General features: G+C 37.1%; 1 protein-coding gene and 1 pseudogene across 2 annotated transcripts in view; one reads left to right on the top strand and one right to left on the bottom strand.

The window, feature by feature from the left end:
- The window catches only part of LOC127662660 (beta/gamma crystallin domain-containing protein 1-like), a 60,317-nt gene extending 53,235 nt beyond the window's left edge, over positions 1–7,082 (top strand). For both annotated transcript variants that reach the window (XM_052153948.1, XM_052153949.1), the window contains 12 exons: positions 313–497; positions 1,199–1,325; positions 1,536–1,681; positions 3,962–4,088; positions 4,217–4,246; positions 4,705–4,817; positions 4,927–5,059; positions 5,164–5,303; positions 5,513–5,636; positions 5,955–6,113; positions 6,374–6,536; positions 6,936–7,082. In XM_052153948.1, the coding sequence (XP_052009908.1) occupies positions 313–497; positions 1,199–1,325; positions 1,536–1,681; positions 3,962–4,088; positions 4,217–4,246; positions 4,705–4,817; positions 4,927–5,059; positions 5,164–5,303; positions 5,513–5,636; positions 5,955–6,113; positions 6,374–6,536; positions 6,936–7,024 (1,536 nt within the window). In that variant the 3' untranslated portion in view covers positions 7,025–7,082. The remainder of the gene's footprint in view (positions 1–312; positions 498–1,198; positions 1,326–1,535; positions 1,682–3,961; positions 4,089–4,216; positions 4,247–4,704; positions 4,818–4,926; positions 5,060–5,163; positions 5,304–5,512; positions 5,637–5,954; positions 6,114–6,373; positions 6,537–6,935) is intronic.
- Positions 7,083–11,650: 4,568 nt separating this feature from the next.
- Positions 11,651–13,781, bottom strand: LOC127662334 (reticulon-4-interacting protein 1 homolog, mitochondrial-like; annotated as a pseudogene).
- Between the last annotated feature and the right edge of the window lie 274 nt (positions 13,782–14,055).

The following is a 14,055-nucleotide window of genomic DNA, read 5'->3' on the forward strand; positions in this document are numbered from 1 at the left end:
GCCTTGAGCAGACTCTGCCTGAGGCTCACTGGCATTGAAGAAACAATGCACATAAAAAAAACGGTCCAGTGCTGAATATATTAGATTATTTGCTGTATTATAAATGATCCCCATGATCTCTGTAGCTTTTGGTTATGTTAAAGTCTGTCATATCAGAAGAAGTTTGGGCCAGGGCCACACATACATATGGGTATACCATATTGTCAGCATATATTTGTCACGGTCTAGATTTATACTGCGTTTCAGAAATCAGGAGTTAATAAAGTTTACAGCATGTTATTTTATGAAGTATGTTTTTTTTTCTCAAATCAGGCTGTGCTGTATGAAAAGCCGATGTTCCAAGGGAAGTGCATAGAAATTGAAAGGGACATTTACAGCTTTGATGAAGAAGAGGAAGACAAGAGTGCAGAAAAGGAGAGCGAATGTCCTGACAGTACACCTGTGCAGAAGAGCAAGAGGCTCAGTTCTGTGGGCTCATTGAAAATTCTGAGTGGCCTGTGAGTGAATTTATACATTTTTGTCTATTTTAGAAACACAAAACTGGCGATATTTGACTTTCTCTAATGGGAAATATATTAAATGTATTAAATAATTTATTTAGTAAAATATGTATTAATCATGATAGCCTACTATGTTGAGGCATTACCTTTCAATTATGCTGATTTAAATTTAAAACAAATTTTTTACTTGTCATAGGAATTACCATTCACTCAAATCAAATTCTTTTAATATTCATGCATTTCAATTTCTTAACAAAATTCCATCAAATATGAGTAATCTTAAAAATTTAAAAAATATTTCAAGTTTTATTAATTTACTTTTTTGTTGAACATTGCACAATTTAATTTGATGGGTTTTATTTAATTAAATTATTATTTAAAAAAAAAAAAAAAAGGCTTTTTTGAGCATTAAAAATAATGACAATTAAAACTCATAAAGCTGATAAATGTTTATATCAGGATGCATTAAGTTCATGAAAATGGATGGGGTGAAATGTGCTCAAGTTTAGTAAAAAATAATGTTAATGCAAAAAAAAAAAATGTTTTAATGGTAATGTTCTTTATGCAAAATTTACTATCCATATTTATTTTTTTATTTATTTATTTGTGAAATGCAACCTGGACAGGTTTTCATGTGAATATCCCTATTATCTTTTGGATCTGAAAGTGATTTGTGTTTTCTTTGTTTTTATACACAGTTGGGTGGGCTATTCAGCACCAGGATTTGATGGTCACCAGTATCTTCTGGAGGAGGGAGAGTATGCAGACTTCACTGACTGGGGTGGACTGGGAGACGGGCTCTTCTCTATATGTCCTATAATAGCAGTATGTACACAGAAACCCTCACTAAATTACATGATGAGTATTAGATAAATAGTGCACAGCATTACCACGTCACAGCAAGGATGAGCTGGTATCAAAATCTACTGTATACTATATCACACAGTACAAAACCTTGTGTTTGTGTGAGGTATGGTACTTTATTCTTAGAGCAGTGATTTTAGTGAAGTCATTTCATGGTTTTGTGTCCTGTAGGATTATATGACTCCTCATGTAAGAATGTTCAGCGAACTAGAATTCAGCGAAAGAGGGATGAATGTGGACCTGCTGGAACCTGTCATCAACATGGAAAACACTGGCTTCAGCATTAAAACGCAATCTATGGAAGTCCTCTCTGGCGTGTGAGTGCCTATTCCTTTCTTTTCTTCATTTACCACTAATCTTTCCTTTCTCAGGCATCACAATTTCTCCCCCTTCTCTCTCTCTATCTTAGCCCTTGACCTTAGTGAAGTAGTAAATCTATTAGTGAAATCCTTAATGACCCATTTTCTTATCTGTCTACAGATATATATTTGGTGAACATCATTTTGGTAATATAGTTACCCAAATTTAAAGGGTATTTATTATTGTTAAATTGCTACATGTATCTCTAATTACAAGAGGGCAGATCTGTCAAATAGTTCACCCAAAAATGAAAATTCAGTCATCATTTAGTCACCTTCATGTTGTCCCAAACCTGTATCTCTTTCTTGAACCCAAATGGAGATGTTAAGCAGAATTTTAGCCCCAGTCATCAATCACTTTCATTGAATGGAAAAAGATGGAAGTTAATGGTAACTGAGACTATCAGTCTCTTAACATTCTGCCTAGCATATCTTTTTGTGTTCCATTGCAGAAAGTCATACGGGTTTGGAACGACATGAGTAAATGATGACATAATAAAAAATTTGGGGTGATCTATCTTTTGATCTATGAACTAGATAATCTGATCATCATCTATAAACTAGATCTGAGTGTAATCAATGAAATAGTGCAGTCTGTGATTCACTTCTCTGTAACTCCTATATTGGATAATTTTAAAACAGTCATGTCTGCTCTGATGAGAATGTAAAGGAGTAGCTAGATGGCTGAGGTGTCCTGAGGCACACTAATTATCTTTTAATCAAAGACTTTGTAGTCCAGGTGTGACATACACTCCTACTGCCTCTCTCTCCTCTCTTTTACATGCAAATAGACACACAAAAATATCCTGTCTCACAAAGACAAGATGGCATTCAAACACATTCATTCACAGGCAGGCATGCCACTGTAGAGCTGCATAAACAGTGAAGGGTGTGACTGCATTAAATGATACAGATACAAATTTGAATATAAGATAAAACTGCAAATCACTCTTATCTGATCTTGTTTGCTTGACATTTCACAGTTTAATTTAAAGAGGGTGACACACTAACCATCTATAATCTATAAAGACATTCTTCTTTTTCGGCTGCTCCTGTTACAGCTCATGCATGATCTGCATATTTGACTTGGCTCTCTATAGAGAAATTGAAACAACATACATTCACTTTAGCAGCTACACTGCAGAAGAAAGAATTGTTATCTGAGATTGTTGAATATAATATTAAAAATAAAGGATTTTTAGATATTTTAAAATGTTTGTAAAGTTTTTAACCTTGTTTATATGTCCATATGGTGTTTTTTATATGCTAGAAGAAATACCATGAGTGAAATCAGCAGTCAAGGCCATGGCTGAGCATTTTTGCCTTGGAACTGCAGTGTACCAAAGACCGTCTCAAAAACATTGATTCAGACAGCCAGGGTTTCATACGTCACAAACCTAAGGAATCAGTCCCATCAGTTTACGGAGTGGAGCTTTCCATATCTATAGCATACGCTACGGCAAAGCAATGAGTATCAGGATAAGCCAGGTGTAGCTACTTATTGGAATTTTTGCGAGACATGTTGTTTTTTGATGCAAAGTTGCGAAAGGACAAATGATGAGCCTTCATGTATAACCAAAGGATCTGAAAAATAAATGTGTGATAAATGGGTGTAGTTTATTTGGAAAAATCATTATATCCCAGTAAAACTTCCAAAGAAAACTCTGGTTTGCAGTAGCCATTTCCCAGAGAACTGTTTTGAAAATTTTACCCAAAAACAGATGGGTATTGCTACTAAACTTATATTGAAGCCCAACACGGTTCCATCGATTTATCCTGTGGACACAGCGAGCCCGAGCTGCAGGCGAGCGGTGTAAGTGGAGATGGAGGCAGGGACTCATTTGCATATTCATAGATCCACACATACTAAATGAGGCAATGGTGTAGAGTTATATCGAAGCCATTTTAAGGCATGAATGGATTATTTTCATGGAATAAACTTTTAAATATGCAATTTTGATTAACACAGATGTGTTTTTAATTAGATGTGTTTTTGATTAACACAGATGTGTTTATGTGGTTAATTTAATAATGACAGATATGTTAACCTACCTTTTCAGTGAGATTAATTTATTCAGCTGACTTTATTTTTTCCTTCTTGGGAATAAGACATTGTGTTGTGGAACTGAACATGGCTACGTTTTCTTTTTATGATTGATTTCATATTACTGAGATTAGATCTGCTGGGTGTCAGAATGTGAGACAGTCACTAACTGTTTAACATCTGACTGTAAACAGGTGGATAGCTTTTGAGAATGCGCGATTCTCGGGTGAGCTGTTTGTTCTACGGAAAGGTCTCTATGCCAGCCCAGCAGACTGGGGCGCAAAGAACTGGAAGATCTTGTCTCTTCAGCCTGTGGTTTTGGTAATCACTTTGTATTTTATTTCACCCTATATTTTCCAATGCAATGTCTTCCAAAATTGTTACTCCATAAAACATTAAATAGGTGTTTGTATGTCCATGGCTTCATAAGTTTTATTTTTCCATCTCAGGATCAGACCGAAGGGCTGTCCAGATATAAGGTGAGTTTGATGGTTATGTATAAATATCTGTTTGTTGTTAAAACAAGGTCTTCATGGAATCTGCCTGCGGTTTTCTCTTTTTATGCTCTGGTTGTGGGAAAAAATCTGATAAATTCTGTGAAATGCTTTCAAGGGTAGTACAGTCATATTAGTAAATGAAAGAACTGTCATATTAGCCAAAATATTTAATAAACAAACACCAAAGAGGCAGGGACATGTAGAACTTGGTGAATAACACCTGTTTGAATTTGTGTTTCTGTCCAGGGGTGTATGCACATGCCCACTCTTTTATATTGCCTTCATGAAGATCTGGTTATTCTAGTCAACTAGATCAAAGACATTTTGCTACTAATCAAAGTGGTTTCGTCAGCTGTCAAATGAGGGTAAAGATCCGTTCTGGTGTGGTGTTCTGATTTGCCTCAGCGGTTCTAACCACTCTTCCCCTTGTTGGATCTCAGTTGCAGTTGTTCTCTGAGCCAGGGTTCCAGGGAGATATCCTGGCCTTAGAAGAAAGTGTGGCATTCCTGCCTGAGGGGTACCACCCCATGTCTTTCAGAGTTCTAGCTGGGAGGTGGGAATACATAAGAATGACACTAAAATGTTAAATAGCTATTAAGAAAAAAATACTAATTTAAAGGTGTCCACACATAATCAGCAATTGCCTTTTGGTGCGTTTAAAGCTGGGTGGTGTTCGATGGCCCACAGTTCACTGATAACATGTATGTATTGGAGGAAGGAGAGTACCCAAACCCTGAGGCTCTTGGCTTGCTCAACTCAAACTGCAGAATCAGCTCTGTCCACACTGTAGGACATGTAAGTATTGGAGAAAAGGGAGAGGGGACATGTGGGATTGTTGCGTCATAATAAGCTCTGTAAAACTCATGCTCTGTTTCTTTCTCTACCCATGTCCTCTTCAGGAGTTTTCTATCCCCTCTATCACACTCTTCTGTAAATCCAGCTTCAGAGGGCGTAAAGTAGTTTTGATGGACGGAGTGGTGAATCTTTCTCTGGCTGGGATTGATGGGCGGGTCAACTCTCTGTTGGTGAATGGAGGAATGTGAGTGATTTCTGAAGCATATTCAGAGCTCAGGAGTTAGTCCTTCTCTGAAGTATCAGTGATGCAGCATGAATTATAAATATATAATAGGAATTGTCAGGCTTAGATGAATACAAATTAAATTATTTAATATTTGAAAAATTTAGTGTGGAAATGTACAATAAAATGCATTTATCTTTTTGTATTTGTGTGTTATGCTGTCATCACAGATGGGTGTTGTATGAATATAGCAACTTCCGTGGTCGTCAGGTTCTGCTCCATCCCAGCGAGATTGGTGATTGGCAGAAGTTCAGAGGCTGGGAGTGGATTGGCTCTCTGCGTCCATTACTGCAGGTATGAATCACCACCACAGCTAAAGTGTGGTGAATTCTAGGATTGCTGGGAATAACAAAGAAAAAACGAAACATGATGAATATTTTATATGTTAAATGATTTCTAATGATGACTCATCGATAAATGGCTATGTTGAGAGATGAATATTTCCAGAGACAGTGGGGTGTTGTATAGTTTCGTGCTTAGGCGTGAGAGTTAATTATGAAGAGCAAGTATGAAATGTAGCAGCAAATGTAGAAGATGTGCCCCCCCCCACAGTATTAAACCATTTAACAGTGTTAAGACTGGCATGTTTGACTTCTGTCTCCTTCTCAACAGAAACGTGTTTATTTCCGGCTGCGTAGTGCAGAGACCGAATGCATGATGTCTCTGTCTGGGTCCCTGGAGGATATAAAACTGCTCCGGGTCCAAGTGCTGGAGGAATCTGACGGTCCAGAGCAGATTTGGTTCTATGAGAATGGACTACTGCGCTGCAAGGTACTTATTAGTTTGATCACTTTTTCAAACACCAGATTCAGCTTGAAATACAGAGCTGCTATACTATACTATAATACTATTGCTCTGTGTGCTGCTTTTGACACATCTTGGCAAAGACCAAAAATTATGTTTACATAACCTTTACACAATCTAATTTTAAAGGTTGTTAAATTGAATTTTATATATATATATATATGAATGAGGGTCAATGTGAGTTAAACACACCTCCATAAGAGTGCCTCCCCCTCGTCTGTCTGCAGATGGTAGAGGACTGTTGTGTGGAGACCTCTGGGAGTGTGGTAATGGCAGGTGGCAGATTAAACATTTCGCTTGAACCAGGCAAAGACAATCAGTTCTGGAGCATCACAGGAGACGGGATCATACGCAACAACCTCAAGCCTGAACTTGTGCTGGAGGTCAAAGGTCAGTTCATGTGCTTGAATATGCTTATGAGGTGTAAAGAAAAGAAGGAATGAACAAATTCAGCCAGCATCCAATATGAGGAATATTCCCATCCTCATTTCACTAATGATCTCACAAAGAGTTTACTGAAGACACACTCTGTCACATCACACCCAAGGCTGTAACCAGGATTTTTCAAATACCGAGGTCAAAAATAACTTTACATCAGTGCGATCTTGTGGCCATCTAGTGTGTAAACATTTGCCAGTCATGTATTATTGAAAATGGCAAGATAAAGATATATAAATACATATATTTTAAATCTAAATACTCTTGTGTGGAAAAAGCCAGGTGGTGATAAAAGACTTGATGTATTTTAACCTCTTGATTTATTATCCTTCTTTTTTTTTTTTCATCCAGGTGGCCAACAGTATGATAAAAACCAGGTGATTCTCAATACCTTCAATGAACAGAAAGCAAACCAGAGGTGGACTGTGGAAATCCTTTAGTCCGAGTCACAACACATTTCTGTCACTCCTTAATGATAAGCAGAAACTCTGAAGGAAGTGAGGCCATTCTGCAGTTTGTCTTTTAAGATCAAAGCCCTGCCAATGATTGGATTACTGTCCTGGATTGGACCTGTATGGGAGACTTTGGATCCATCTTTTAAAAACATGAAACTAGATTACCGCAATCTGAATGAGTGTTTCCTCAAACTATATCAAGGTCCCTTTTTTAACTTAAGATGGTTAAGACATGATGTGCTCATGTAATCATAGTTTAGACCTGCCCAGCACAAGTACTTTTACGCAGAGGCTGTTAATATGCAGAGTCAGAGGAACACAATAGGAAAAGTCCTGACGGCAATATTATATTACACCAGGGGGCACTGTAGCTTTAATATTTTGTCTCTGCACTTTAGGTGATTGTTTTTTTTTATATTATTCTCAGTGTAAGGCAGCAACCTAAAGGTGCACTCAGTAACTTTGTGTCATATTGGACTTAGTGACACCTAGTGGTGTGGATGCAGCATCATTCAAAATCAATAGTTTTTTGGTACAGATGCCATTGTAGAAATTCATTATTCACAATCAGCCATGATTAATTTAATTCAAGATTGAAAGTATCCAGTAACAAAATGTTTACTGTGATTAAGCAAACAGTGTTCAGGTCAAGTGATTCTTAATGGCAGCCTCTGTGAGGGGACCCTCTCAATGTAGAATAAAACCACTTTTATAAGGTTACTGATATGACTATAGTCCTCATCTCAAGTGAGTGGTTATGATTTTATACATATGTTTCAAAATTACAATTAATTTATTTAGGAGTAAAACTTTCTTTAATCGACAAAAAAAAAAAATTACTGAGTGCACCTTTTAAGGCCACTCACTCAAAACAGAATGTAGAACCTTATCCACATATGTTACAGTTGAAGCTGTTAATGTGAGTTTTTCACATTTAAATATGAAAGCAGCAATATGCTGAACAGCTCATAATTAAACTGGTAACGTTTCCGTTTATTCTTGCTGATCTGGCATCAGTTCACTCCTGTACACTTACTTGGATTCATTGAAAAAATAGCTGATCCTAAATCAGCATTCTTCTCTCAGAGCTTTCTTTCATTCTCTCCTATGAAAGGGTTTGCCCTGCTTTTGTGTACATTTTCTAAAGATTTAATCCTTTTAGTGATCAATAAGTATCTCTTTTATAATGTGATGTCACTTTTGTAGGTTCTTGAACAAATGTAAAAAATATATGGTTACATTTGAAATAATATGTGAGTTTGTTGTATTGTTTTCAAATAATTTATTATTGAGACATGCAAATAAGATCATAGGATTAGCAAACACTGGTATATGACATCATAAAAATGTACTCCATTCAACTTTTTTTTTTTTAGATGAAAAGTAATTTAATTCAGCAGAGATTGGAAAATGTTGAAGCCCATGTTTAACAGCTTTAAACTTGAGCCTTTTTTTTTAAACTATTGGTTAAAAACACTGCCTTGTTACTATGGTGATATGGAACAACCATCACAAGTTTGTTTATTTGGTTGCCATGGTTACTCTTCCTGGTCATTGGCTATGGTAACCACAATTTTTCTGCAAGCATGGCCCTGCTCCACTTTCTGAAAAGCTTGAGGCACCTAAGCAAATGAGAACACTTCCTCCACCACAAAAAAAAGATTACAAAAAGTTGGACAGAAAAGAGAGATATGTCCACAAGTTACAAATAAATTAAAATTACTGTGCATCCAGAAGTATTCGCAGCATTTCACTTTTTCCACATTTTGTTATGTTACAGCCTTACTTCAAAATGGATTAAATTCATTATTTTCCTCAGAAAACTGCAAACAATATCCCATAATGACATCGTGAAAGAGTTAATTTGCTCAGGTGTATCCTGATCATCCTTGAGATGTTGCTACAACTTGATTGGAGTCCACCTGTGGTAAATTCAGTTGGTTGGACATGATTTGGAAAGGCACACACATATCTATATAAGGTCCCACAGTTAACAGTGCATGTCAGAGCACAAGCCATGTTTTGTCCAAGGAATTGTCTGTAGACCTCCGAGACAGGATTGTATCAAGGCACAGATCTGGGGAAGGGTACAGAAAACTTTCTGCAGCATTGAAGGTCCCAATGAGCACAGTGACCTCCGTCATCTGTAAATGGAAGAAGTTTGGAACCACCAGGATTTTTATGCTCCCTTTATGTGGATTTTGGAGCTTTAAAATTTCGGCACCATTCACTTGCATTTTATGGACCTACAAAGCTGAAATATTCTTCTAAATATCTTAATTTGTGTTCTGCAGAAGAAATTCATACATGAGGGTGAGAAAATCATGAGAGAATTACCATTTTTGGGTGAACTATTCCTTTAATCAAGCTCATCCACTGTATATTCCACTCAATGTAATCTAATTGCGCTTGCTTTTCATTAGGTGGTGCTATTGTACACTTAACTTGTTGGGTGTGGTATAATCATAGACATAATGTCTATGGGTATAATGGTTAAGCCTCAGAACTGGAAACCGGAAGGATGCTGGTTTGACCCCCACAAGAAGCAAACCATAAGCGGTAACTTATGTACTCTTGAGCAATAAAATACACTACCAGTTTAAAAGTTAAATATAAAAAATCAGCCCAAGATAAAAGTCTGACCAAATAAACAAGCCAAATATATTATCAAATTAAATAGCTACAGTATTAAACATTTATCTACTGAGACCATGTTTCCCCAAAATAGTCTCAGTAATCACAAATCCAAGTCAAGAGTGGAAAACATAAAAGTGGTTACCATAAAAACAGGACATGCAGGCCTAACTGCTCAATGTTTTCTAAGAAATAGAAGATGAGATAGATTGTCTTATGTTACCCTATGTAACACCAAGTATAAACTTAAAAAATACAGTTTATTATCCTGTTTACTGTTTAAACAAAACAGTTTATTTTACAGGACAATATAGAAAGAAACCTTATGTGCTGCTTTTATGAAGGCATTTAATTATTTTATAAATTATACATTCAAATAGACACACGTGTGTGTGTGTGTGTGTGTGTGTGTGTGAGTGTGAGTGTGTGTGTATAATATATATATATATATATATATTACACTGTTACAGTGACTGTTAACAGTCTTTCTGGCAAGTCAGTCCACTATCGACCATCTTTGGGTGGCTATTTCGAGTAATGCCAGTGAAGCTCATATCTACTTGAATGGAGAAAAGCCAAAATCTCAAAAATGGTTGGTCAAGATTACGATCAAAGAACATATTTCAAATCGGCAATAAAATCTGACAACACTTGTATAGCTAATGTGCATGCATGTTTTCGAGTTGACTGACAGATGATGTCTGTATCTAATATTGGCTCTTTTAACTGTAAGGTGGTACTTCCTTTCTATATCCGTTGACAGTTGGGCGCTCAGAGTTTCTTGGTTGAGCTTTCTAATTTCTCCCAATAATTTTAATAGAAGTGGGCCTGGGTAGCTCAGCAAGTAAAGACGCTGACTACCACACCTGGAGTCGTAAATTTGAATCCAGGGTGTGCTGAGTGACTCCAGTCAGGCTTCATAAGCAACCAGTTGGCCCGGTTGCTAGGGTGGCTCATACTGTTGCTCCCAGCATGGAACACTGCCAAGATGACATAAAAAATGTATAACCAGGAGCTTAAATAAACATAAATGCACACTTTTGTGCTTAAACACTTAAATAGTGTGTCATAAAGACTTTGTAGTGTTTTCTGAAGTGTTTAAATCTTCTGACTCAGTTAGATCAGAGCCCACATCCATAGTCTGATACCAAACTAATTCCTCACTGAAGACTGAAATCAAGAACAGAATGATCATCTCCACAAGATTTGAAAGACTCCAGTGAAGTATTAAGACAGAAAATATAAAGCAGTTCCTCACACACATCAAAAACACACTGCCGTACCTTTCCAGAAGCAACCATTTTACTGATGTCATCCAGTGAAGAACAACTCTGAGCAAAACAAACCCAGCTTTAGTGCAATCCTTTTGTGACGTGCTGAGAAAGAGAGAGAGAGACAGAGTTACTACTGAGCAACATTCTTTCTCTGCATCTTTAACTTGACATAAAAAATGATCCTTTTACACTTTCATTTCCTCCATTCTTCATCCATTCCCTTCTCAGTTTTTTTCACTAATTTCTTCTGTCCCTAAAAGCATTAACAGGCCCTGCCTTTGAAAGGAAAATATTTGACAGTGTAATATACATTTATAGCCATTGACTGGGTCATCAGATGATACTGCAAGTTGTGCTTATGTGTTTGTGTCAGCTATTTCCTGTATGAGTGCAATTGCGTCAGAAACTGATATGAGCCTGAATTTGGAAAACACAAATATATAAAATATGAATGAGTCTGTCGGAACTATCCCCTGTGTGTTCAACGAGAGTTGAGAACATGTTTGATTATTTGGTTTTATTTGAAAGCATTCGCATTGATATTAAGCACCAAGACGTTTGTGTAGGTTTAATGTCAGAGAGCTGAGAAAGAGGGACAGAGTTGTGGATTTCCTGCTGAAACCTCAAGCCACTGACAGCAAACCAGATTGTCATCAAATCCCCCACATGCATCTATTACTAGGAACAGCTTTCATATATTTTCCTAACATTCCATACACTGTTTATAGAGTACACAAAAAAAGGTCACAGTTATAAATAAAAGCTGTATTTTTCTTTTTATCCTATTTTTTTCACACTTTATTATAGTGTAAAAGCGAGCTCAAGCAGAGGACCGGCATGTGATCTGGAGCCTTCTCGTCCACCAAAAATACAAATTGGATGCCCATGTTTACTAACTTTGTAAAGTCTGTGGTTGTTTTTTGAATGGTCCAGCAGTGTAATCCACAGCTTCGGTGTAACAGCTGTGTAAATCCACAAATTATTTGACTCCATTTTAATCATTTATAATTTGGCTTGGGCTTTAAGTGGCCTACTTGATATCGTGGACACTCAATATCAGGAGAATGAAACTGAAAAAAAAAATTATATTCCCATTATCATTATAACTAATGTCACCTGTATAGTGAAGTTTCCCACACCTCCAGATCCTCCGAGGATAAGCACACTGTATGATGAAGGAAAAGACAGTTTTCACCTCTGAGATCACAGACATGTCTGTGTCCTTAAGTACTTATCCCAGATGAGAATTCCTGCACATAATGTATGATTATTTTTTAACAAAAGGAATCTACCAAATAAAAGTTGCACATTTGTATTAAATGCATTGCTGCTGTGCATTTAAGACTATGTTGTATGCTCTCCTATGTGTAATAAAAAACAGCACATGCTCCCACTTGACTCGACAGGAGCAACAGACAATTACCAACAAGGACTTCTTAGCACTGTTGTCTTTGTTCAGGCCGCCACTGTTGATGACAGAGGACCAGGCCGTCACAGTCACATACGGAATTGCTGACACTTCAACATGACTTGGCGATTTGGGCTTGTGTGACACCTGAAACACGAACAAGTAACGTTTTATAAGGAGGACACAAAGTGGAGCCTGCAGAACTGTGCTCTAAATCTTCATATGTAAATGAGAGGTGTGTTACATGTTTGTACCTGTTCATTTTTGTTTATCTACAAAACTTGAGACAGAATATTTCCTCATTGGCACTAAGTACTACAAACTCTGCCAGACTACCATGCTTCCATGGAGGAATAGCAGCCCACACCTGACAGAGGAAATGGAAACAGACAAACATTTTAGCACATGTCTGATAATTGCTTTTCATTTTAAGGAAATGATCTGAACATGAGTGGGCTTCTGAGGTCAACTGCATTAGTTCCATAAATTAGTTTTTATGGAATTTGATAGATTATCAAAGAACACACTGTGACTAAAGCAGATCCTTGATAAAGCTTCATTGCCCTGTACTTCTGAAGGGATAAGTTCATCTGAAGTAAGTTTATCAAGATGCTTTTCCTCAAAGGTAATTCAGAAAACAAAATTTGCCTATACTACTATAACATTGGAATAATTACAGAATAGTGCACCTGATCTCCTGGTTAAAAGTAGTTAACCTCCAGGCCACATTCCATGATGACTCCAGATACATCACGACCCAGGATTAATGGAAACTCACTGTCAGACTGGTTCATGTTAAGTGGGCCAGGTATCACGGCCATAATAGCCGCTCCATAACCACCTACAAGAAACATTAAAGAAAGATAATCTTTATTAGGACTCAACAAGTCAACAGCCCATTCTATACAGACAATAAATACATAAATAAATACATGTCAGGCCAGTACCAGCATGCTACGTGTCTCATAAGAGGTTTGTTAGTACATGAATTTGCATACAGCTAAGCTGGCATTAAATGTTTACTGAATAAATTCACTCTTAAAATGTATATAAGACAGATGCATGAAGTAAATGTTTTACAAAACTACACACTGTCAACACTCCTGCAGTTTACACATGGTCTTTTTTAAAGGTGAAGTGTGTAATTTCTGTGCAAATAGCATCACCAAAAACAGAATGCGGAAAACTCCATTCCAAACAATCTTCCATTGGTTGTAAAAACGGATGGCCCCGCCCTAAACTCACACCATTGGTTGAGCCAAAGTTGCAGTGCTAAACACGCCGTTCTTCCCGTATTTTCGATCACCTCATCAGGCATCAAAGTCCTACTGGATGCTGAGACACTGAAGCTCCTAAAGTGACCTCCGTGACCCCACAGCGTGGACACCAACCATCGGTGACACATGAGATGAGTGTGTAGATGCATGTTTGATCAACCTAAATAAAAGTTTTAGCGCATCAAAATAAAGCTGATGGAAACGCACATTATCGCTAAAATGTCACAAATGTCGACATAATATATTTCCGTTTAACTCAAGCACATAAACTCTATGTCGATACATCAAATGTCACAAAATTCTTTTTTGGAAACGATAATATTTTGTCGATAAAATTGGCATTAACGCAAAAAATGTAGTGTCACGTGACGTTAGACGGCAGTCGGGGAATTAGCCCACAAAACATAAAACATATCATCTCTG

The sequence above is a fragment of the Xyrauchen texanus genome, chromosome 22 (assembly GCF_025860055.1).
Source record: "Xyrauchen texanus isolate HMW12.3.18 chromosome 22, RBS_HiC_50CHRs, whole genome shotgun sequence".
Taxonomy (NCBI): domain Eukaryota; kingdom Metazoa; phylum Chordata; class Actinopteri; order Cypriniformes; family Catostomidae; genus Xyrauchen; species Xyrauchen texanus.